This window comes from Pseudochaenichthys georgianus, chromosome 9 (genome assembly GCF_902827115.2).
Source record: "Pseudochaenichthys georgianus chromosome 9, fPseGeo1.2, whole genome shotgun sequence".
NCBI lineage: Eukaryota > Metazoa > Chordata > Actinopteri > Perciformes > Channichthyidae > Pseudochaenichthys > Pseudochaenichthys georgianus.
Window position 1 is genome coordinate 33,215,030 of NC_047511.1, and position 26,174 is coordinate 33,241,203.

The 26,174-nt window shown below is 41.3% G+C and overlaps 2 protein-coding genes across 3 annotated transcripts; one reads left to right on the forward strand and one right to left on the reverse strand.

The window, feature by feature from the left end:
• The first annotated feature begins 980 nt into the window (after positions 1–980).
• Positions 981–14,118, forward strand: klhl22 (kelch-like family member 22). 2 transcript variants are annotated; one of them, XM_034091283.1, is made up of 7 exons: positions 981–1,707; positions 8,398–8,563; positions 8,645–8,968; positions 9,360–9,769; positions 11,622–11,814; positions 11,978–12,211; positions 12,823–14,118. In XM_034091283.1, the coding sequence occupies exons 1-7, from the start codon at positions 1,505–1,507 to the stop codon at positions 13,162–13,164; spliced, it is 1,872 nt and encodes a 623-aa protein (XP_033947174.1). In that variant the 5' UTR covers positions 981–1,504; the 3' UTR covers positions 13,165–14,118. The 2 variants fall into 2 exon arrangements, with proteins under 2 accessions (XP_033947174.1, XP_033947175.1); XM_034091284.1 differs by having other exon boundaries at positions 8,645–8,956.
• Positions 14,119–18,709: 4,591 nt separating this feature from the next.
• tbx16 (T-box transcription factor 16) lies at positions 18,710–22,979 on the reverse strand. The gene is made up of 9 exons (XM_034091763.2): positions 22,643–22,979; positions 22,343–22,496; positions 22,131–22,233; positions 21,590–21,754; positions 20,790–20,936; positions 20,623–20,693; positions 20,394–20,482; positions 20,090–20,303; positions 18,710–19,408 (listed from the first exon to the last, which is right to left on the reverse strand). Exons 1-9 carry the CDS (start codon positions 22,656–22,658, stop codon positions 18,967–18,969), a joined length of 1,401 nt encoding a protein of 466 aa, XP_033947654.1. The 5' UTR covers positions 22,659–22,979; the 3' UTR covers positions 18,710–18,966.
• Positions 22,980–26,174: the final 3,195 nt, after the last annotated feature.

Here is a 26,174-nt window from a genome sequence, read left to right on the forward strand (position 1 = left end):
GTCACGAAGATGAACACTTATTTTGGACAAATGGAGGAAAAAAGTCACATGTACTCCATTATAACTTTAAGTCCTAGGGAATGGCACAGTGGACTAGTGTGTTGGTGTTGGGATCAGGGGAGCACAGGTTCAAACCCCACTGCAGTCAGCATGTCGTTGTGTCCCTGGGCAAGACACTTCACCCCAAAATTGCTCCTGTGGGGATTGCCCACATATTGAGTATGTAAGTCGCTTTGGATAAAAGCGTCTAACAAGTATGTATGTAATGTAATGGAATAAAAGTAAGATTGAATTGTGTTTTCAATGATAAAATATGACCTGAAATACTTTGAAAGAAGACATTTTAAAATGTGTAATTCATATTGCAATAATATACATGCATAGTTGTTATGTCGCTGGTTCAGGTGATAGTTAGCCTAACTAGGGTGTTGAGTTAATCAGTCTGTGTAATAACTAGTTACTGGGACCATTGAAAAATGCAATGAAAAGAAAACATGTCCATTAACTATCACTGAAAAAGGAGTAGAGGTATAAACTTAAAGAAACATGCAAGTATCCGGTGTCTCACAACATAAAGTACAGAGTAAATACACAACCGCTTTCAAAATCTGTTGCTGGTGTATATGTATGACATGATGTGTGACAGCAGAGACCAGTAAGACATAGCCTTTAAGACTTTTTAGAGAAGAAACAGCATCCCCCTGTGTTTACAGGAAGAGTCACATTATCTAAAACATTTGTCAAACTACTGTAAATACTAATTTTATTAATCTAAACAACTCAGATACCAAATGAAGGGTTACAAAATATAATACTGTACAGAGCACATTTTAAACCTACAATGTTATAAGACATACTGATACGATGTCCTTGCAGTGTGAAGAACGTCTCTGATTGGCTCTTTCTTAGAAACTGGGCGGGACAATACGACGGTAACATCCAATAGAGTGTGAGCTCACTGTCTGACACCAAAAAGTAAACACACTTGTTTTGATCTGTCAAAAAATCAGGCGACTGTGGCTAAGCTAGCCATTCCCAAAAAGGATTTGGTTGCTTTGTGACCAAACTGTCAATGTAAAAGGTTTTTTTCATTGACGAACACGGGGATATTTTCGTGTAGTCGTTGGTATCCTTTGTAAAGAAGGCTGTTTTTATATTGCGTTACATCAGCTAACAGCCTAGATAAATTAGCTTACTTGCTAATGGTATTTAACGTTTAAGCTGACAGTGTAGTGTCAGGTCGACAGAAGGGCATATTTATGTAACTATACCTTTTTAGGTTATTTATTATAGCTGGTAGACTAGTAAAACGCGTGCAAAACTTGGCATACAGCAGTATCCTTAAAATAGACACCGTAACCACCCTTCTGTAGCTGCTAGGTGTCCAATTTCCTCTTTCAGTATCCTCAATACCGAAAGCAGCGTTCTTCGTAACAATTATGGAAAGAAACAGTTACAATTATAAAACTATATAGATAAAAGAGATGAAGCCGGAACATCCGTCATGGCTGAGCAGGGACAGCTGAGCCCGACAGGAGGACGCCGGGGCCGACAGACCTTCAGGAGCTCAGCCCACTTCCGCAGCCTGCTGGACGGCCTGCTGGCGCTGCGGCAGGGCGCCGTGCTGTTCGACGTGGTGCTGCTGGTGGAGGGCCGGCCCATCGAAGCCCACCGCATACTGCTGGCTGCCTCCTGCGATTATTTTAGGTAAAACCCACAGCAATCGTCTCCTTGTTGCAGTTTCATTGCTTCCTTTATTTGTCTACACATCAATGCACATTTCATTTAAGAGTAACTTAAAGCAGAGGTGGGAGAAGTACTCAGAACTTTAGATCAGTAAAAGTCCTGCATTCAAAATGTTACCCAAGTAAAAGTACAAAAGTGTTAGGATCAAAATATACTTAAAGTACCAAAAGTAAAATGACTTATTATGCAAATTGGTCAATTTCAGAATAATATATATTATATGTTTTCATTATAATCATTGATGCATTAATGTGTTTATTAAAGCTGGTAAATAATTAATTTGTATACTGCAGGGTAGGTTGCTAACTAAAATCGTATTTAAGTGTGGTTTTTTGTAGTGGAGTAAAAGTACAAAGTAGCATGAAATGGAACTATTCAAGAAAAGTACAAGTATCTCAAAATTGTAAAAATGCAGTCCTTGAGTAAATGTACTAAGTTACTTCCCACCTCTGACTCAAAGCAAATACGCAGATACATGCAGTATGTATATGTACACCACTGATAGACAGAATAGAGTAAATGTTTTCCAATTCAAGTTGCTTTATAGAAATTTGAATGTATCTACTGTATTTACATTATTCTACATTGTAATCAAATCATGCATTTGCAGCAAAGACCCGGTGCAGAGTCCAGTTCAAAGAAAATCCCTGCAGATGATCTACATTGTGATATGATCAGTAGTGGTGTGCACACTTTAGGTATTTCTTTGTTGTTTGTGTTTAATTGTCCTTTCTTTCTTACTTGTATGCTTCCATCAAGACCAACAGTGCAGTTTTTAAAATGATTGCTTGAGCATGATTTCAAAACAGGGCTCATTTTCCAAAACACTAAACACAAACCACACACACAGGTTGCAAAAGACCTTAGATCTTTATCAAAATGAAACACTTCCTTCTATATAATCCAACACACTTGGTTTACCTGGTATTTGAACCAGTTACACACTGCTGTGCTCAATCTAACAGAGGCGTACAGCACACTAGGGCTGCTCGATTATGGCAAAAATCACGATTATTAAAACGATTATCCATTTACTTTGAAAACATAAATTTATTGAAAAAGAAAGAGGTGTAGTATGTTTTTAACATTTGATTACCCTGAACTTTAAGTATAATTAAATTGAAAAACCAAAAATAAATAAATGGTTTTCTTTTTAAATAAATAATAATTTAAAAAATCGTTTTATTTCGATTATGTTGTTTTCATAATCGTTGCAAGCCAAAATCGTAATTGCGGTTAAAATACGATTAATTGAGCAGCCCTGCAGCACACTGATGAAAACATTATCCTCTCCACATTGTAAAATATCTCAAAACATCCCTACATTCCAAACGTTTGTAAAAGAATATAGTAAATTACGAAAACGTGTGGACACAAAAAGAAAGCATGAGTTAAAGTGTTTTTACTGCTACTGCAAATCAAAACAGGCCTTTCACTGCTTTGTTTGCTTCCATTGTGGTTGTAAACAGTTACTCACCTGTAGTCTTTGTATAGCGTCTACTTACATCCTAAAAGAAGATTGGACAATGACTTGGCTTGTGGCATGGGTGTTGCCTTTTGAATGCCAGTGTTGTGAAATGGAAAACAAGAGACTTTATGTGACATTCATGTGTCTTATATACGATAAGATAGTACTTTAATGGTCTGATAAAGTCTGACATTTTACTTGCATCACAGCAGCTCCATTTGCAACATCAACAAGGACAAATATTAAGACACAATACAAGAAAAACAAACATAACATCACAATCATATAGACAACTATGTGCAGTGTGTTGCAAATAAGAGTGCCCTGTTACCTGAAGATTAGGTGTGACACGTTCAATAATTGTACTTTATAGGTCATGTTAATGTGTAGAAACCTTCACTTGTAGCTTTTGCAGAGAGATGAGAGGTACAACGACTGGGCCTGAAACTCTGATTGTGGGTGACTCTGCTGTAAGAGATCTAAAAGGTCTGTGTAGTAAGAACAACACCAAAGTACTCTGTTTTCCCAAGGATATGGTCTCTGACTTGGCTGAGAAGATCCTGCATATTGGGGCTGAACATCCGACTGTGAAGAATGTGGTACTGCACATTGGAACAAATGATGTTGTGAAACAACAATCAGAAGTGCTGAAAAAATACTTTAAATGTCTGTTGGAAACTGTCAGCTCTCTAAATGCAGAGGTGTTCATCAGTGGCCCTCTACCGCCAGTCAGAAGAGGAGTGGAGAGATTCAGCAGATTGTGTGCACTGAACACCTGGCTTTCAACTGTCTGTATTGACCATTCTGTCCATTTTATTGACAACTTTAACTTTTTCTGGGACCGCAGACATCTTTTTAAGGCAAATGGAGTTTGTCTGAACAAGTCAGGAGTGAAATTGTTTATCTCTAACGTATTCAACTGCCTACGTCATCAATCTGTTCCCTCTGCCAAGGACAAGCAACAAGAGTAATCAAAACAAGAGAAAGACACAACACATCGCTCAGAAAACCTATCACTGCACCCGCCTGAGGAGTGTCTTGATTATGGGAGACAAATGGAGGAGTCTCCACCGCCCTTCACCCCCCTATCACCTCTGAGGATACTCTTCCTTCACCCCACAGCTCTCTCTACTCTCCGTTCACCCTTTCACCCTCGCCCACCCTCCTGGAGATCGTTGAACACACGAAGGAGATACAGAGGGTTGGCACCGATTCCTTCCTGGAGTTCAATAACCAAACTAAGGCGATACGCAGGGTTGGCAGCATGTCCTTTACCCCCGCTCCTCAACGACGCCCACCAAAATCACTGCAGAGGCGCACCATCTCCCCCGTCTTCATCACCGTGCCTATGTCAACCACCTCCCCCCCCTGGCAGCATGTCCTTTACCCCCGCACCATCTCCCCGTCTCCATCACCGTGCCTACGTCAACCACCTCCCCTCCCTTCAAGAAAGCATCAGCAGTCTCCGAAGCCTGTTAAGAATGTGTGTGTACAAAACGCAACAAACTCTTACTGATATGTGCTGGGTCCAGGCTCAAGGGCGTATGGCACTCTCAACTCTTTCCAGGACATGCCGGGGCCCTGCCTGCCAGTAGCTTTGCCGATATCTGTGTTGATAGGTAATAGATTAAGAGCGGTGAATCAGCTTAGAAACAGGAAGTGCTCAAACGTTTGTGTGAGTTTATCAAATTTAGCAGTGATTCCATGTCAGCCACAGCTTGTCACAAAAAATCTTACTGTTAGTGTATCTAACAAACTTAAACTAGCTTTATTAAATGTCAGGTCTCTGGCAGGAAAAACATTTTTAATCAATGATTTTATCACTGAGCACAATCTTGATTTTATGTTTTTAACGGAAACTTGGATTGAACAAAATAACAGTGCAGCTGTTCTTATCGAATCAACCTCTCCCAACTTTGGTTTTATGAGTCAGGAAAGAATGCATAAGAAAGGGGGTGGAGTTGCTATTTTGTTCAATGATTCCATTCAATGCAGGAAGACATCTTATGGGAACTTTGCTTCGTTTGAATATGTGGCCCTTCAGCTGAAATGCTCCTCTCGAGCTCTGTTCCTAAATATCTATAGACCACCCAAATACTGTGCAAGCTTTTTTGATGACTTTAGTGTTTATTGACTTTGACCGTCTAGTCATTGTTGGTGATTTTAACATCCATGTTGACAACCCCCAGGACAGAGGGGCTAAAGAACTGTTTTGTGTTCTTGATAGCTATGGAATGACTCGGCATGTGACGGAGCCCACGCACAATAAGGGGCACACTCTGGACTTAATTATCTCAAAGGGTCTGAATATCTCTAAGGTTGTGGTGACTGATGTTGTACTCTCTGATCATTCCTGTGTTTTCTTTGAGAGCTCTATTTCTGTTCACAAAAATGTTCAAAAAGAGGTAACCACAAAGCGATATTTAACTGAAAATACTAGGGAAATGTTTACTCAGAATTTTTCTTCCACACTTGCCCCTGCTAACATCTCAGTAAATGAGCTAGTAGATCATTTTAATTCAAAAATTAAAAATGTTATAGATGCCATTGCTCCAACTAAGGTAAAGGAAGTGACTGGGAAGAAAATATCTCCATGGAGTAAGGCCATGACCGTGAGAGCAGAAAAAAGAGAGTGTCGAAAAGCTGAACGTAGGTGGCGAAAAACAAATCTCCAGGTTCACTTTGAAATCTATAAAGAGAGACTTGGCCTTTATAATTTGGAATTGAAAAACGCACGACAGTCGTTCTTCTCTGACATCATTACCAAAAACAAAAACAATGCATGTGCCTTGTTTGCTACCGTCGACAGACTAACTAACCCCCCAGTGTCAGTAGCCTCTGAATTTCTATCCACCAGGGCATGCAATGATTTTGCCTCCTTCTTCACTGACAAAATTCATAAAATCAGACAAGCAGTCAGTGCCTCTGCATCAGGTACAGCAAATGTGTTGTCCCTATGTCCACCTAATATCAATTCAAACACCATGACACAATTCCATCAGATTAATGATAAAAACCTAGAGGACATTATTCAACTTCTGAAATCCTCCTCCTGCTGCCTTGATATTATTCCAACAGGATTTTTCAAAGATGTTTTTCGTTGCATGGCCTCAGATCTACTTCATATAGTAACCAAATCTCTTCACTCAGGTGTTTTTCCACAGGCCCTGAAAACTGCAGTCATTAAACCACTCTTAAAAAATAATAATCTAGATGCTTCAGTCATGAACAAATACAGGCCCATATCAAACCTGCCATTTCTAGGTAAAATCATTGAAAAAGTTGTTTTTCAACAGTTGAGTAATTTCTTGCATTTAAATAGTTGTTTCGATGTGTTCCAGTCAGGCTTTCGTCCAAACCACAGCACTGAGACTGCTCTTGTAAAGGTCTTCAATGACATCCACTTAAACACAGACAGTGGCAGAACTTCAGTGTTAGTATTATTAGATCTCTGTGCTGCGTTTGACACTGTTGACCACAACATATTACTCGACCGACTAGAAAACTGGGTGGGATTTTCGGAAACAGTTCTAAATTGGTTTGTATCTTACTTAAAGGACAGAAACAACTTTGTTTCTATAGGTAAATACACATCTGAGTTGACAATATGACATGTGGGGTACCTCAAGGCTCCATCTTGGGGCCTCTTTTCTTTAACATCTACATGCTACCACTGGCTCAGATAATGAAAAACAACAAAATAAGTTACCATAGCTATGCGGATGACACACACATTTACATAACAATTTCACCAGGAGACTATGCTCCAATTCAAACACTGAGTAAGTGCATTGAACAATGACAATGACTGGATGTGTCAGAACTTTCTCCAATTAAACAAATGGTAATGGTTTTTGGAGCCAAGGCAGAACGTATAAAAGTTAGCGCTGAGCTTCAGTCTGCAATGTTCAAAACAACAGATAAAGCCAGAAATCTAGGTGTAGTCATGGACTCTGACCTGAGTTTCAACAGTCACATTAAAACAGTTACTAAATCAGCTTACTATCACCTAAAGAACATATCTAGGATTAAAAGACTAATGTCACAGCAGGATTTGGAAAAACTTGTCCATGCTTTTATCTTCAGTAGACTGGACTACTGTAATGGTGTCTTTACAGGTCTCACTAAAAAATATATTAGAAAGCTGCAGCTAATTCAGAATGCTGCTGCTCGAGTCCTCACTAACACTAAGAAAGTGGATCACATCACTCCTGTTCTGAAGTCTTTACACTGGCTTCCTATGTGTCAACGAATAGATTTCAAAATACTGCTGCTGGTTTATAAAGCTTTGAATGGTTTAGGCCCAAAATACATTTCTGACCTACTGCTAAATTATGAACCATCCAGATCTCTCAGGTCTTCAGGGACTGGTCAGCTTTCTGTCCCCAGAGTCAGAACTAAACATGGAAAAGCAGTGTTCAGTTATTATGCTCCAAATATCTGGAACAAACTCCCAGAAAACTGCAGGTCCGCTGCAACTCTGACTACTTTTAAATCCAGACTAAAGACTTTTCTTTTTGCCGCTGCTTTTAATTGAACTATTATACATCTTAAACTGCACTGTAACTTTTATCCATGTATTTTTTCTTTTAATGTTTATTTTATTATCTTTTCTTTTTAATGACTGATTTTAAATGCCATTTTCTTAATGTCTTTCGTTTTTTGTAAAGCACTTTGAATTGCCTTGTGTTGAAAGGTGCTACATAAATAAACTTGCCTTGCCTTACAATCCCTGATCCACAGTCAGCCAGCAGCACACACGATGAGGACAGATAGGTGTGTTGGATTTGAACTCAAGTATTATTCTAATTTGTTTGGAGCTTACTGTGCTGGCAGGGGTGGAGGAAGTCTTTACTCTGGGGTTTGCACTGTGACATTAAACCAGAGCCCTACTGTTGCTCTATAGCCCTGTAATCCTATTAAAATGCTAAAAGCAGGTACAGATAGATCACTAACTTCCCTTTATAAAGATGCATTCACTGTATTGGCTCTGCCTTTTACTCACAGTTTAAGGGAAACAACTGAGGCAAAGTATATTCAACAAAGATGTGTTTTATGGTTTGGATAGAGTACATACACCTTTTCTCAATTGATTTTGGGCTTAACATAAACGTTTTCTACACATATTTGTATCTTTATTGGACAGTTCTTATATTAAACAATGTGTGTCTTTTCTCCGATAGGGGAATGTTTGCTGGAGGCCTGCGGGAGACGCAGCAAAAAGAGATCCCCATTCATGGAGTCACTTTCATGGCCATGACAAAAATACTGGACTACATCTACACTTCGGAGATTGAGTTAGACCTGGAGTGTGTGCAGGAAGTCCTGATAGCTGCCACGTTAGTACAGGTAAACTCTTAAAAAAATCTCTTGCTTAATCACATTTTTTATTTTTTCTTCACCTTACCTGTGTCCCTTTGTGTTCTAAAGCTCGAGGTTGTCACTGGCTTCTGCTGCGATTTCCTCTTCTCCTGGCTGGACGAGAGCAACATTTTGGAGGTCTATAACCTGGCAGATCTGTACGGACTGCAGCAGCTCAGTGCCAGGGTCCACTCCTACATGCTCAGGAACATCCAGACTCTGTCCCGCACCGACGTGTACCGACAGCTCCCCCAGGACGTGGTGTTCAGCGCGCTGAGCAGTGACGAGCTGCAGGTGAACAGCGAGAACGAGGCGTACGAGGCGGCGCTGCACTTCCACTACAGTCCCCTGCAGGTGGAAACTGACCAGGTGTACTTGCAGGTCAGTCCTAAGGTGTGTCTTGCATTTTGTACTCATCTATCATTTCCATCAGATACTCACAAAGCTTAATCTGCTTGGATTGCAATCTAATAATAATAATACACTTTATTTGTATAGCACCTTTCATGCCCAAAGCAGCCCTAACTGCTTTACAGAAAACATAAACACAATATTAAAATAAATACAGAACAAGATAAAACATCTACAGTGATCCTAAGAAATTCAAATAGGTTAAAATAAAACAATGTAGAATAAAAGCAAAATGGAAAAAATACAGTAAAACATGCACAATGATACTAGTGAGAATTGAAAGTTAACCCAAATTAAAAGCCATATTAAAAAGATAGGTTTTGGTTGCTGTTCTCAACCAATCTAACCTTTTTATGATGTTTCTGACCCAAAGGACAATCTGAAGATGATCGATGCTGTGCGTTTCTGCTTGATTGAGAAACAAGTGTTGAAGCGTCTGTACGGCAGACTGAACCAGTGTCCCCTGAAGGACTGTGTGTCCTCCGCCCTGCGGTACCATGAGCAGGAGGTCTGGCAGCCCGTCCTGCAGACCCCCCTCACCCAGCCTCGCTCCACCTTCCACTGCATACTGGGGTTCGGGGGGATGTTCACTTCCAGCTCCCTCACAGACAATGAGCATTTGTTCCAGGTGTTCCACCCCAGCTGGGGGGAGTGGAGGACCCTCACTGCAGACCACGGCCCCCGCATGTCCAACCAGGGCATCGTGGTGCTCAACAACTTTGTTTATCTGATCGGAGGAGACAAGAACACCAGTGGGTTCCGCGCAGAGACCCGCTGCTGGAGGTGAGATCTCCCTTATTCTGTTGATGGATTTAAAGGATCACCACGTCTAGGGCTGCACGATATAACGTGTCGTGACGATTATCGTGATATGCGCATACGCAATATTCACATCGCCGGACGTGCGATCTTTTATTTTTTAGGACGTATTAAGTAGGCATATTAACTCAAACACAAATTATTTTGCTGCTTGCTACAAAAGGAAAACTTGCGCGGCTCTCATATCAGGGGTACTTGAGTGAGTGACATGCAGGCTCTGCATGAACAGCAAACCACCAATCAAAATCAAATCTCCAAAGCAAACGGACCCGGTGATTAAAGGTAAAAACACTGAATAAAGTAGTTTCATGTGTTTCTCCAGGGCAGTTGGGCGCTGCTAACCGAGCTAGCTCAGCTTGTTGCTCTGATAACTTAAGATCCAGACGTCCGTGACTAAAATCCTTCATCCGGTTAAATATAGTTAGAAAAATACCAATTGTATAGCATTAAAGTTCAAGAAAGGATGGTTTGCGGACAAAAAAAACCAGTCTTTTCTTCAATTGCTGTATTTTTTCAGGGGGGGAAATATCGCAAGGTCAGTTTTTTCCAATATCGTGCAGCCCTAACGTACACTCATTCACTTCATCAATTTAACTTTTTTTAAGTTTTTATTGTTTAAGGATGGTAATTTTTGGTAAGAATTCATTTCTTTTCACGTCTTTGGGGTCGCGGTTCAAAATCAATTCTCATTACAGTTCATAAGGTTGCTAATTTCAGGAGCTACTCCAGTCTGCTGTGTGCTAGTAGAGGCATTGTGGCAAATGATGGAGTGAAAGCAGAGTAAAAAGTCTATACGTTTTTACATTTGCAAAACTGTAAACACACAAAGTCAAACCTAAGACAAAAGGTAACATTTATTTATTTATTTACTTTGTGCAAAGTTAGCATCACTACAAGAAAGTCCTCAGTCATCTTAAGAGTTCAGAGTTCAAATCTTACAAAAAATAAAGATGCTGCCTGTTAAATAAACAAAACGTTTAGGCTAAGGATAGCTGCCTTCTTTATTTCCAAGAATCTTGGCAATTCAAACTTCTAAATTTTCCTTTTTTAGGATATCTGTTCGTCAGAAGAAATATCTTGGTACTTTTGCAGACAATTACCTAGAATATTGATTGTTATATAAATGGATATTCTCCACCGACCACTATTGTTTATTGTTTTACAGTTGAAACTATTCAATAAGATCAAGTAATCGATTAGTTGTAGTGTATAATAAATATATAATAGTATTGAGCAGAACCTTTTACAGCTAAAACTTAAGCCAGTCCTTTCTAGTGGACAAACCGTATATGGTGTCCCTGACTGGAGCTTAGCCACAGCAAACATATCTTTGGTATTTCTAAACTACAATCACTCTTTACATATCGTCCGACAGTCTGACACATTTGCAGATACGGGTGTATTTGCAATAAGCTAATATTGGCTCTTATGTAAGCCCACCTGATTTGTTGATGTTCTTCAGTCTGTAGAATGTCAGACAATAGTTTGAAATGTCGACATGTTCTCATATTGCATGCTTTGTCTGAGCAGCTGTTTCAGTTTACACTGGTCAAAGTAAACAGAAAGCAGAAAATCCTCACATTTTAGAAGCTGGAACCTGTGTTTGTGAGGCATTTAAATTCACTATAAAAATGAATCAATAAACAACTAAGCTGACATTTTTCTTCAGATCCACAAAACGGAATGGGTTGTTTTTGGTGGTGTTGAACATGGCATAAAACATTCCAACAAATCTATTTTGTATTCTCAATGCTTGATTGGACAAACTTCTCGCTGCAGATTGAATTTCAAAAGTTGTGTTGATGCGTGTTCCCAGGTACGACCCTCGTCACAACAGATGGTGCGCGATTCACCCTCTGCAGCAGCAGCATGCTGACCACTGTGTCTGTGTGATGGGCGGCCATATTTATGCCATTGGAGGACGGGACTATAGCAACGAATTGGAGTCAGTGGAGCGCTACGACCCACACACTGACATGTGGGAGTTTGTATCACCCCTGAAGAGAGAGGTAAGGAAAAAGAGCCGATAGAAAACATGCATGTAATGCTGCTACCATCCACATGATGGTGGTACCTCCCCACCTGTGTAGTCCTAATGGAGTTTTCTGTTATAAACCAGGTGTTTCCCTCCTCTTTTAACTCAATTTAATACCAGTCTGACCTTTCCTCCAGGTTTACGCCCATGCTGGAGCAGTGCTTGATGGGAAAATGTATATCTCATGTGGGCGCAGAGGGAATGCGTACCTCAAAGAGACCTACTGTTTTGACCCTGGGGCCAATCATTGGTCAGCGTGTGCTGAGGGGCCGGTGGAGCGCGCGTGGCACGGCATGACGGCTGTCAACGGACGCATTTATGTGATTGGGGGGAGCAACGATGAGCGTGGGTACCGGCGTGATGTCCTGAAGGTGAGACTCAGGTCGTCAGGGGTGTTTGATGCTGCACAATGAGGGCAGTGTTGCTCTGCTCAGTTTAAAGTTTAAGTTAAGTTCTTGTGTCCTTTTCCATTTGATTTTATATTAAAATGTTGTTTATGTCTCCAATGCCCCAAAGCTAGTTCAGCCATCATGGGTTTTACTATAGCCGATGCTGGGTTTTTATGTTTATGTTTTTTCATCGGACAAGATCAATTAAATAAGAAAATCAGACACAATGTTGGTACTTGTTTAATTTTTAGTTTTAAGTATCAAGTAAATATATGTTTAGAGGTAAGAAAAAGAACAAGGTTATTGAAAAATATATCTGGATGAAAAAGGAATGAAGTCTTAGTGCAGTAGTAGTATTCACTGTATTAGCAGACAGCAACCTGTTCTGTTTTTTGAGAGACACATTTTTCTTTAATCTTACAAACAAATACAAATAATATTAGTATAGTTGACTTCCCTGGTGTTGGCTCAGTGAAATATTATAATAAATAAGAATACAATCCGAGCTGTTCTTTTTGACCGAGGTTAAAGTGTTTGGACGTAAATGTTATGAAATGGAAATTAATTAGTTTCCTGTCTTTTGTTTTTTTCAGGTGGGATGCTTTGACCCTGAGGCCAACTCTTGGTCTTTAATGTCCCCCCTCCCTGCGGGACACGGAGAACCGGGCATCGCCGTGCTGGACAGTCGCATCTACGTCCTGGGGGGCCGCTCTCACGACAAAGGCAACAGGATGAAATACATCCACGTGTTCAACAGCGACGCAGACGAGTGGGAGGGCGAGGCGGACTTTAAGGAGCGGGTCTCCGGCCTGGCAGCCTGCGTGGTGCTCATGCCCCCTGCTGTCATCGCTCAGGCCCGGAGCTGGGAGCAGCGCACCAAGGCATCATGGGAAGACGTGGAAATGGACAACTCGGAGGACTCGAGTGAGGACTGAAGCAGCTGTTTGTCTGAGCACTGGACGCTATCATGCACTTTTTATTACACAGCATGTTAAAGTACCTGGGGGGGTTTTCTTTGCGCAGCATCGGGTCCTTCCTGGACGTCGATCACTGAGTGCCTCTGAACCAAAGAGTCACTCAAACTGTTTGTTATTTTGCAAATATCTTTTAAGATAATCATGCTCCGCCCATGAATCCAAGCTCAAAATTGCACTGTCACTAAAAACTCATTTTTAGATTTTCCTTGTAGCTCTCTTTATTTGTCATAGAGAAAACCTCAATATCTTAAATATACAGAAGGCAGTCAAGACCACTGGCTGTGCAATAATATGCTAATATATATATGGGCTGAATTGGCTTTAGACTTCAGATATTTACAGCACTTTTAAGCTAAATTGTTAACCACAGAGAGTTCAAAAAGACTTCTCAAATATGCAAACTGTAATTCTTCTTGCAGCTTCTGGTTATCGGCAGAAACTGAAATGATCTTCTCATCCAAACTACTGAGTAATCCGTAGGTTGTGCCTTGTTTCTGTGGATCCTCAACTTGTGTTGTGTATTTTTATGTTTCAGTATAATGTGTGGATGGAGTTGAGTCTTAGTTGTTGTGCCTCGAGCATCATTATTAGTTTAAATAATGCTTGAACATGACTAGTGAACGCTTCCAGGTTGTAGAGTGCAGCTCACAATATGCTGCCATGTCTGTGAATGATTCAGGAAGTCTTGATTTGTGTGTGAAACAAAGTCCTTTTGATGATCTTCCATGCTGTATAAATGATTCTGGTACTGAGTCCAAGGAGCACAATGAGGAGAGGTTTGAGAATATTTCCATCCACTCAGTCCAGCTTTGCTCCATGCCTCAGTTCTTCGGTACGCTGTTTATTACAAACATTAAGAAGCTTCTGTGAATCCTTAACTTCTGTCATTAAAAAACTCCAGGTGCGAGTCTGTTCCTTCTGAAAGAGAAATGCTTTTTACACACACAAGATATGCAATCTTAATACAACATTCATGACATAGGTTTTGAGATGTAGTAAAGATAGATATGTATTTATTTTGCCATGCTTTTGGGTCATAGCGTTAAAGTCACATGGTGTTTATTAATTTCAAGCTATTTGACTATTTTATTTCAACAATGAAAATGAAAGAGCTAATTATTTTTCCAACACAATTGTATTTCTGGCAGCGCTATAGAGAACTTTGGAACACCTTTTAGGCATCACGTTAAACAAATACAATGGCAATGTGTCACTTTATTGGCTAATTGTTTACAAAACTGTTTCTTGGAATATGTTCTTTGTACAGAGATTTACAGAAAAAAACAGGCATACAGTTAGTTGTGTATAGTTTTTAAGAATTTCTACTGAAATCTCCCTGACATAACTTAAATAAAACTCAGGACATTTAAATGAACCGCCTACCAGGTAAATAAAATTATCTTGGACTAGGTTCTTAAAGTGTGGTCAGGCCACTCTGATATATACATACATATTCATTAAAAAAATTACAATACCAAGAAAAAATATGTATAATATATATATTCAAATATTATATATTTAAAAAAATGCTTAAAAGTTTAACAAATACTTTGTAAAACCCTGTAATGTTATTATTCTTACCCGACAATTAAATAACCCTTGTAATCTGCAGATGCCTAACATCTCCCTTACATTCATCTTTTGTTTTTCATCATAGGCTACATCTAATTATTCCACAGGGCAAGAGAGGCTGAGTATATTCTATTTTGTTAGGGGTCCTTGGCTGAAATAAAAATGTAAAACTCAAACATTTCTCTAGCACCTTGGGGTGGGGGTCTTGGTGTTGCTAGAAGCCTTGATGAGTCCCTAGCCGGGGTTTAGAACTTGTGTGTTCTCTTTAATCAACGTTAGTGTTGTTTTAATAGAAGTCTCCTGATGGCTGTCTTCCTGTCGTTGATCGTGTCTTTTATTCCTCCCAGTCTCTCCCAGTTCCTCTCCATTTGGCCCTCTGCTCCATCAGCTTTATGAAGGCTGACTGCTGCTTTCCTCTCGGAGGCTGTTTCATCTACATCTGTTACCCCCTGCCAGCCCTAAGTGAGTGTCCCCCCCTACCCCCCTCTCTCTTGTTCACACTGCAGTGCCAGCCCCCTCTAAGTTGTCTGGTGGGATGTGCTGACAGCAGCAGTGGACATCCAGGATCAACAATCTGCTGCCTTTATGCGTCTTTTCATTCTGACGCTGCAGTACCACCCGGAGGATTCTCAGGACATATGTCATGCACTTAACCCATGGCCTCTGAGTGCAGGTCGATGAGCTGCTCTTTGCTGGACCATTAACAGAGCAAATAAAAGGTCCACAATAACCATTGATGTGGAGCTATGCAGATTAAACCCAGTGGAGTTGAGGATGTGTGTGTCGAGGGAATTTTACTAAGTGCTCACTTTCATTCTTGTTTCTCCTGCTGTGTGGGAGAGCAGGAGGTGCAATAAGTCAACAGAGGACACAGGAAGTCACCTGTGGACTGAAAGGCTGTTTTTCTCCAGCTGACAATACACACAATATTCCTCTTGGACATTTATTAGAGCAGGCAGGAAGCTGCACTCCTGACCCTGTGACGACAGTGGCGTTGTCTTTACCTTACATCACATTTCATGTATGTACTGACAGTAAGTACAACCTGTTGTGCACCAATGTAACACATAACGTGGTCCTCAAATGGGGGTACGCGGACCCCTAGGGGTATGTTGGAGTACTGCAGGTGATACGTGAGATTTATTTTATGTTAATGAAAAAAACGTAATTAATGCATTTAAACAAACTACTGATAGTAGATTAACTACTTTCTTCAAAAGTTTACAGTAATTCTGGATAATAAAATGGGAACAATAAAGGGGGTGCTCTCTTTTCCTCTCCCTCTCCTGACAGCTCGTCAGGCTCGTGCAGCTCGCTGAACCTGTAATAAGTGACCCGACAGTAAATAATAAATATATGTATAACTAGTTTAGCTTGTTCCAGAGTAGATAAACTAGCTAAGTGTGTTAGGTCTAACTCTTAGTGTAAGCGGACGAGCTGTGATCATGCAGAGCTGCGTGTTCTCCGTCAGCAGCAGCTGATCTGTTCTCTGATCTCTCTCTCGCGTCCGGTTAGACTTCACTCGCGTTTATATCCAAATCTATCAGATCTAGCTAGTTCTAGTTAATGATATGACTGCCTGCTTATCAAAGGACCTAAACAATAAACGTTGCTTGGCAACGGCGTGTGGCCGCAAAGTATAGCGCAGCATTATGCTTAGGAGGGGTCAAAATCCCATGCTCATAAAATGCTCATATATCTTTTTATCTTCATTCCCCACAACCCAAAATAAATAAATATACTAATTTTCGGAAAAGTAAGGAAGTTTGAGCAGTGTGGGTTTTATATTAACAGAGTTACACATATTTCAAAACGCGAAGTGTAATAACTGCAGTTTGCCTCCCTGTCAGAATGACAAAGATCCTCAGTGAAGCACAAGCCCATGTTTCTCACTAAATTGTAAGTACAACCTATTAAAAAGATCAGTTCAATGCAACTAATGTCGTCTTAGTGTTATTGCATGATGTTAAAATTGGTTTGCCATGAATTTAGTGATGGATTGTAAACATTTGAAATGTAGCATTTAAGTGTTTCTCAGGGTTGTTGTTATAATAAATCAGACACTGATGGTGCAGCGCTGTACTGTACCTCTTTATAGGCATTTTTTCCTTAACAATTTTTGTTGCACTGATCAGGAGGTACTTGGCTGCATTTATTTTTCAAAGGGGGTACATTATTGAAAAAAGTTTGAGAACCACTGTCAAATAGCATCAGCATAACATGATCTGGAGATGGGCCATGGCATTTAACCAAAAAGGAGCATATATCCTACCTCTTTTAGAAAGTGTTCCCCTAAAAAACCCCTCTTTCAAACGACTGCCCTTTGTCCTTAAAACAACTAATATTCCCTTTGATGCAGCAGCCACTGACAGTTTATAAAATATTCATTTATTGTAAATGTTCATCACAGGTTTGTTCACAGATATGGAGGGGACAGGGAGAGATTATCCAAACAAGAATAGTGTACCTAAGCAATATTGCCTTGTAATTTAACAAAATGTGAATGTGTGTCTTTTTTATTCATTCATGTTTAAGTGACTCATTAAAGTTCAATTTGAGGAATGATGAATTGAGTTACAGGTGTGGAACCAGGCTCTAACAAATCCACATAAAACCATAATGTCTGGCTTTAAGCAAGTTAAAATGCAGGGCAGTGTTTTTTTAATGACAAATATTTTAGATGATAAATGATCTGTAAACACAAATGATAATTGCAATGATATGGCAACAAATATCAGTCACCGTGTATGATCCCTAACAATAACATGGGGCAAAATTCTATGATGTTCAGTCTCTGATGGTTTAATTTTCCCAATTCCTAACATAATGATTATCTTTGTTTTGCTGAAAAGCTGGCCTCAGGTATGATCGAATAATAAGTCTGAAATTGAACATCATCAAGTGACGTCCTAACACAGCAGCCGTCGTCTACAGACATATAAGTATAGGTCATACAGTATATATAGCTCTTCCCATCCTCATTAAAATAAGTGAATGAGTTGTGTGCAAACAGCTGGGGTCACTGAGGTTGGAAAAGTATTACTGGTCCAAGCAACCTCCAATTTAATGAATCTCTGAGTAAAATCTACACCATGTCAGCCTCGTTCCTGAAGGATGACCTCCTCCTCCCCCCCTGGACTTTACAACAGTCATTAGCAGCTCATATCCACCCAGGGTGGAGTCGATAGGCCCAGCCTGTGTTTTTGAGCTTGCGAAAAGGTGTCAACAGCCCCCCATTTTCAAGCTTTTGAAGGGCTCATTGAGATGTAGAACGAGAGTCATGCAGGGCTTTATGATACCGGTGGGTAAACCTCAGCAGGTGAGCCGCAGTCACAGTAATACAGTCCCTTTAAAGCCTGCTGGGATCGTCCAAACTACAGAGGGGCCCTCGTTAGATCAACAAAGAGGAAATACAAACAAACTCCACCGAAAGGACGTGCTGCTTATCAGAGGTGACGGGTACAAAGCATGCAGATGTGCAGCCGCAAACAAGACACTGCCACAATACACTAATTCAATAAACTAGCTGGATCCACATTACACAGTCTAAAAACTAAACTACAGACAGGATATGTGCTACTTCATGGTTAAGTGGAAGATTTAAACTTCAGTTGAATTTAAAGTGTTAGAGATGATAACTGAGCATTACATAATGCTATACATTTATTTCAATGTACTTACGTGAAATGGAAAGTATTAAACCATTCAACTATGTTTAAAATGTTGTAGTTTCAGTAGATAAGAAAACAAGTTATACTTAATTAAGCTGCAGTGTGAGCCTTCTAAAAATAATATTCTACCTTTGTTTAGTTTATCACAGATACAAATGGTTCAAAAAGAACACAGAAAAGTCATTTGATCCTGTTACTTTAAGGTTTTTATTTTCAGATCACATCACAATTTGAAGACAGACATAAATTGCACACACGTTTTAATCTTTCTTTTACAAAAATAATATTTAAACTTGGAGATGAGATGAAATAGAAAATAAATAGACAATTTAACAATAATAACAATCAAACAGCATGGCGTAGCACACTTTGGTTTCAGTCAGCATCCTGTCGGTCTGGAGACGTCCGGCCGCTCTCATCAAACATATTTTTCCTCAAATCAGTTTTTGTTGGGCCTCTTGTCGGCATGCACCCCCCGGATCAGCACCGGTATCAGTCACTTATCACCTTGGATCCTTCACCAGCACGAGTAAGAGAACAGAGGGTACTGGCTCCACTCAGCCACGTTGCCATGGTGATATCCATGGTGCACAGTGGGCGTTGTGTAGTCGGCGGTCAGGTGGTGAGGGGGGGGGTACTGTGTGGGGCCCGGGGTGCTCCACTGACCCAGGGGCTGCTCGGGGCCGTACGGACTGTAGAGGTGATGTCCGATCATCCCCGGTTTCCCTGCCTGGTGGGCCATGGACATGTTGAGGACCCCGGGGTAGTCCTGGGGTGCCGGGAGGGGCTGTGGGCCACAGGGGGGGGGGCCCACCTCGTGTGTGCGGAGCTTTGAGGCGTCGTGGTCTGGCACCGTGGCGACGTCGGGGGCTCGGGACTCGAAGCTGCTGCGTCCTGACCCGCTGTGGCTGCTGCCCACGCTGGGGGAGGGCGAGGGGGGCTTCCCAAAGTCATGGACCCTGAAGAGGAAAATAAAGGAGATCAGTATCGGCTCTTCAGGACAACGCAATGCTCTTATGTGTTGCACAGCTTCTATTTCAACGTGTTTGAGACCTGACATAGGGTTACTTTAGGATTTTAATACAATTTATTTTAATAAAACACTAATTTTTTTTTTTTTAAAGAACCTTATGGTTGTGCATCAGCCAGTATTCAGATCCTTTACTTGGGTCAAATAAGCAATACCACAATGTTAAAATACAGTAAATGCAAAAATGAAGGTTAGACATTCACAATCTTTGGTGAGTCCGCTCTTAGTTTTATTTGCTGATTAGTTGGAACAGTCTGGGAATGTGAACACTTATAAAAGGGTTGAAATCTTAAAAACATAAACTTAAAACTAATGATGACTCCTTTTAGTTTGTATAACTTTATCACATTTTTAAACTAAAAGTAATTGTATTTAAGTTGTACAACTTTTTAATTAATTGTATTGTTTATCTAAATATTTAGTTTGTGTTTAATTATATTTGACCACTACTACTGTTTATTATATCTTTTATGATTTTATTGTCATTGTTCAGGAATTGTTGAAATTGCTAAATTTACTTTTGTCTTTTCTGCAGTTTTTATTCAGCATCCTTGACTGTACTTGATAAACTGTGAAAGGCGTAGTGCTTGACAGATAGAGCTGGCAGTACCTCTGGGGCTGGTAGGAGGCCGGGGCAGGGACCAGCTGCTCCGTGTTGTACACGTCTCTGTGGTCGGCCCCGGGGGGGGACTCGGTCCTCACACCGTGCTCCCGATCTGCGGCCCAGGGAGAGTAACGCTCCTGTTTGATGCCTTCAGCCTCTTTCCGTTTGGGCATGTCTCCTTCTTCTCCGTCGTAAGCCTCGTACGCTGACCGGCAGAAGTCTGAGAGGGTTCAAATCATCAGATTAGTTTACTGCAGAGTACAGGACATAAGAGTACAAATATTAACACAAAGTTGTCTTGAATCTGTACCTGGTGGACTGTCCTCCTTAGAGTCTCTGTTCAACATGTCGGACATCTTGGCTCGTTTGTCCTGGCAGGCTGGACTCTTGCTTGAACGCCTGCAGAGGATCATCAGTAAAATGTAAACAATGCATTACTTCTAACAGAAATGACAGCCATAAAAACACTAAGAAAAGAGTGTTTCCTGCTATGGAAATCTGTAAAATGGTCATCAGCCTGCGACTAATGCGACACCCACCTTTTTTTATTGGTGCCTTCATCCCGGAAACCTTTTGCAAATGGGTTGTGATCGATCTTCAGCTTTGTGATCTGTATGAGGGGAAATCAAAACAGTTCAGAACTGGGTAATGTGTGGGGCGTCCTGCCAGCAGTTTGCATTTTGTGTTTGCAGGGGGAGAAACTGACCGAGGTGTTCTGGTACGCTGTGACCGCGGTGAAGGAAGTCTCAGGGAAGGTGAAGGTCTGGAAGACGCTCCAGCGCACACTGAACAGGTCGTCTGCCTGGACGATGTGGAAGCGCGGGTGGTAGCGATGCATGGAGTGCAAAATGATCTGCAGAGAGGAAGATCGTGATTAATTCAGAGGACTTTTTCATGTTTTTAAGAACGTTAAGCTTCATTTTGTAAGTGTTGCAAGTCCTTTATTATCAAATATCTTTAAAGGTCCCCTATTATGCTGTTTTTCATCAATATATTATAGGTCTCAGATATATATACAAAACAGATCATTGCAGCATCCCATAATCCCCTCTGTTTCAGCCCTGTTTCAAAAGTGCTGATTCTCTGTGTGTTACTTTAGATGAAAATAAGGAGCCACTCCCCACGCCCCTCTGAGAGATATTTGGTTAAAAAGAACACAATGGTGCTCTAGGAGGAGATTCAGGTGATAAGGGGGGGGGGGGGGGGGGTTACCTTGGTTGGTGATTGGCTAATGGTTACACAAGGCAAACAATTGTTATGACATCATAAAGTGGCCAAAATCTGATCAGCTCATTTTCAGACAGGCTTTTATATAAATGAATCAGGACAAAAAGTGAGCGAATCTTTTTTCCTGAAACGTTCAGAATCTCTTTCCACAGAGAGGACACCACATGTTTATGCATAAAAGACATGAAAAAGTGGATTTTGCACAATAGGTAACCTTTAAGTCAGTGTAGATAGATTTGAAAATACACTGTTGATAAGCACCACACTTCGTGTACTTACATGGCCGTGCTGGTCGAGTGTGTTGTTGGTGAGCTTGAGTTTGAGGAAGGAGACGGACTGCTTCATCCAGTGGCTCCCCGGCGCGGGGGAGTCGGGGTGGAGGTACGTCCTGCAGGGAGGCTGGGGCTCCGCTTTCCCTGCCACCTCCCATTTCTCTTTATTCCACTGAAGGAAGGAGACAGATAGTGAGTTAGTCTGTCTGTCACAGGGGAAAGTCTTCTTCCCTTCCCACAGGGTGAGAGCACCACAGAGGGGAGAGTGACTGCTGGCCAGTACCACCCACAGAGATAGGGGGTAGTACATTGGGCTCCCAGCAGGGGATAGAAAAACAGGAAGAGATAGCACCCTTTGATGTACAATGTCAGCACAGTGGGGGGTGATACACAGGGGATGCCTTGTCTGGGGATACTGGTAACCACTGAGGGAAATCCTCACCCAATACCAAAGTCTGTTGTGAGTCAGGGCTACTTCCTCTTCTTATAAAAGCCAACTAAAATCACTGATATCAACATTCACAAGAGAAAGAAAAACCTTATCTTACCTTATATCTGAAACCATCCACAGGAACCATATCAACCAGTAAGATGTACTTGGCACATGGAATTAGGCCAGCTAGATTAATTTTACAGTGTGGAAACATCCTCCTGGAAGACACAGAAGAAGACACATGAGAAAAAAAGAAGCAAATGCAGCAACAGGAAACACTTTTTTCAAATATTTTTTGCATAAAGTTGCATTTTTCTGTCTTCTTACCTGCCCGGTTTGGTGATAATCATCTCTGTCCCTAAATCATGGAAGGACTTCCAGAGGTCAGGGTCCTCCAGAGTCAATCTGATGTTGCCCTGCATATAGGTATCGGGGCCAGCCGCCATGGACTGGGGAGGAGGACCGAAGTTGGGCTTCAAGTCTAAATAAGAATCAACAGAGCAACATGCTTCAGTAGAAGTGATAGAAGATCACCGTAGGTATGCTCAGCTAAAGACACAACCACACACAGGATGGGGAATTACATGAAAAGCAAAGTAAATCCAATAAAAGCAGAGAAACACTCACCTCTGATGGACTGCATTGTTCAGGTTAAACACAGGAGAAGCTTGAAAAAGGTTCCTGCACTGAGGGCCAAAAATCAATCCAAGTATTTGTGATATCCAACGGTGTGTTCAGATGTAACGTCCTGCCTCATGTGTTAAAAAGAGAAATCCAGCAGCTCAGGGAGGCAGAAGGTTGGTCCGTCTTGTTCCAGCAGATACATTAGAGATCAGTCCTGCTGGAAGAGGATGACCATGACTTTTAAGGGGAGTCCCGGAGTGGGTGGGGTCAAGAGAGCCATTCCCAGGCTTTGAAGTGGCACAATGATGAGTCAGAGCCCCGCTGTGATTGGAGGGTGCTGGAAATCAAAGAGACTTAACAGAGCCTTGATACCGTCCCCACAGGAAGAGGGAACGTAGGAAATGCATCTTTATTAACTGCTAAGAGACTTTAAAACAAATATGGACGCACTTCCCTGCTGTAGATCGGCACCAGAATCTGTGTAAATATCATTCTCACACACACACACACACACACACACACACACACACACACACACACACACACACACACACACACACACACACACACACACACACACACACACACACACACACACACACACACACACACACACACACACACACACACACACACACACACACACACACACACACACACACACACACACACACACACACACGGCATTTAGTGTGTTTGTGCAATTTGGTAAATACCCAATATAATAATTGTAAGAAAAAAGATTGAAAATAGAATTGGCTTAACGTTTATAGGAGATAATCCTGAGTTAAAATAGCAGAATTCTCAAAGTATAACAATTATTCTAACACTATTGATGGCATGTATCCAATATATTGTTCTGAAATTAAATAGGATAAAAGACTATACAATTAAATATTCGATGACCTTAACACTTTTCCACATTCTCAGCCTTCTCCATAATATAAATTACGCAGTGGGTGTAAACCCATAATGGTGTAATGATAACATGCACCCTTTCTGCAGGTAACTTCTACCTGAGGGCATCTTCAGAGGCTTCTGCCAGCAGCAGTGGGTGTGTGGAGGTGGGGGTGTTGTATATTGGGGTGTCTAGACAGACCTGTGCTCTGATAGATAATCTCATTAGGGAAGTTTCCCTTGAAGGAGCTAGTTTCTGCATGTGGAGAACGCCTTGTGTATAGGCAGGCAATTAACAGCCAGTTAGCACCACAAGCCCAAGTCAGCCCTGAATGGGAGAGGAGGGGTCTGAGAATAAAGACCTGCCACAACAACCTGGCCGTCCTCACACACCATCCACAGCCAGGCAAAATCCACGGGTGTCATTCATTCATAGGCCTGTCTCCTGCTTCGTGCCATGTTACCACAGGCAAAACAAATGCTAAACACTGCAGGTGTTAGAGCATAGAGGAACAAAATTAGACCACAGTGCCCCTCTTGTTTCCACTGACATCAAAATTTGAATTGAGGTGACTTTCACATCTCATTCAACTTCTATTCTAGCATGGACACACCACTTCCACTCACATTCTCATGTCTGCGTGTTGCATACAATGCCACCTGTAAGCTCTCTGGCACTCAATCACAGAGGATTCTGTGGAATTGTATGGATAACTAATGCAACACATGATCTAGAGTTTTAAAAGTATCGGTCCCACAGTTTTAAAGGCTTCACAGCACTTTGTACAATCAGCAGTTTAGTGAGAATGAAGAGAGGCTAGAAAGTCTTGGCGTGAAAATATTGACTCGCTTCCTAAAGGCTCATTTGCGGGGTCGATGCGAAATAAAAAGGATAATAACTTTCGGTTGTAATGATGCACTTAAAGATGGGTCTGTAGGATCATTTACTCATGCTAAAAGTCCTGATGTGGGATCCCTCACCCCTTCCCCCCCTCTCTGTTGAGCTTGGTGGGACAACATTGGCCTTGAGGAAGTGCGATGTGTTTTTATCTTCCTCATGTGAAGCCAACTGTTGTCGAGGAGTTATTAATCACAGGTTCAGTGTGGCTCTCCTCACTTAGCATTAGCAGGCTCCTCGGGGGGCCCCGTGAAGACCCCCTTTTTTCACGGGGGAAGAGAGGTCACACGCCTCTGCAGAGAAGATGCCGCAGGAAATAAATAGATTTTTGATGATAAATTCTCTGTGTCTGAGCGGAGGTGTACGTTTGAGCAGCGGCGGTGTCGATATCATTCCGCTGCGGGTCTGGGGGTGACTGGTGGGGTCTGCAGGCTGAGGAATAGAGTCGGGCTGACAGAGAGCGAGCCTCCTGCAGCCCGGGGCAATAAGCACTGCAGGACTCTTCAGGGAGGTCACCTGGAAAAGATTTACAAGGACTGAGCTCCAAAAATAAGGTGGATTTTCAAAATGGGTAGAACTTCATACTGTTAAAAAAGTATCGTTATTGCCTGCTAAAAAACAAGGAGATGATAATTTAAATAATTTACTTGTTATTAGAGAAGCTATAATTAAGTTTATTGTTGCAAACATTTCATATTGTGTTTTTTTATTTAGCCTTTATTTATACAGGTGCAAAATCTCATTGAGACACAAGGTCTCATTTTCAAGAGAGACCTGTCAGTGGTAACACTACCACACAAAGTTACAGACAGACAGGACACTAAACACAGAGGCAACACTAAAATACAACATCGTAAAAAAAGTAGTCTTTGAAATCCATATACAGTCAGATATAGCAGGTGCAAACACCCACAGATGATTTCTCCAGCTTTTTTAAAATGAGTTTAAAATCCGTGATGGGTATCAAACTGGTCAGCTTAAGTTCCTGCTGAAGTGTGTTCCAGGTCGAGGAGGCAGAGTATGATATGGCTTTTTTCCCAAGCACCGAGCGTACTGAGGGGACGGACAGAGTGATGTCATTTTGAGATCGTAGTCTATAGCTGTACTGTTTGTGTGATATGTAAGCGGATATGTAGAGGGGCAGCAATCCAAGCATAGCGGTATAGATGAGTTTGTACCAGTGCAGTGATCTGCGCATTGATAATGATGTCCAGTTGACTAAAGCGTACAGCGTGCAATGGTGTGTGAGGGGTTTACAGTTGGTTATGAACCTCAGAGCCCCATGGTAAACAGCGTCCAGCAGATGAAGGGAGTGAGCTGAGGCGTTCATGTACACAACATCCCCGTAGTCCAAGAGCGCCAAAAATGTGGCAGCTACAAGCCGTTTCCTCGCACTAGTGGAGAAGCAGGCCTTATTTCTAAAAAAGAATCCCAGTTTTAATTTCAATTTCCTTAAGAGATTGTCATTATGTGGTTTGAAGCAGAGATTTTCATCTATAGTGATGCCTAAGTATCTGTAGGTGTTAACAGCTTCAATGGGGTTATGCTGTGCAGACATGATGCAGGGAAGAACAGTTGGTCACTTTTTCTTATTGGAAAACAACATGACTTTTGTCTTATCTGAATTTAACACCAACCTAAGGTGGAACAGATGTGACTGAAAAGTGTCAAAAGCAGACTGCAGAAGTTTAACTTCACCAAGTTTAACTTAATTTTAAACCTCTAAAAAATGGATTGCTT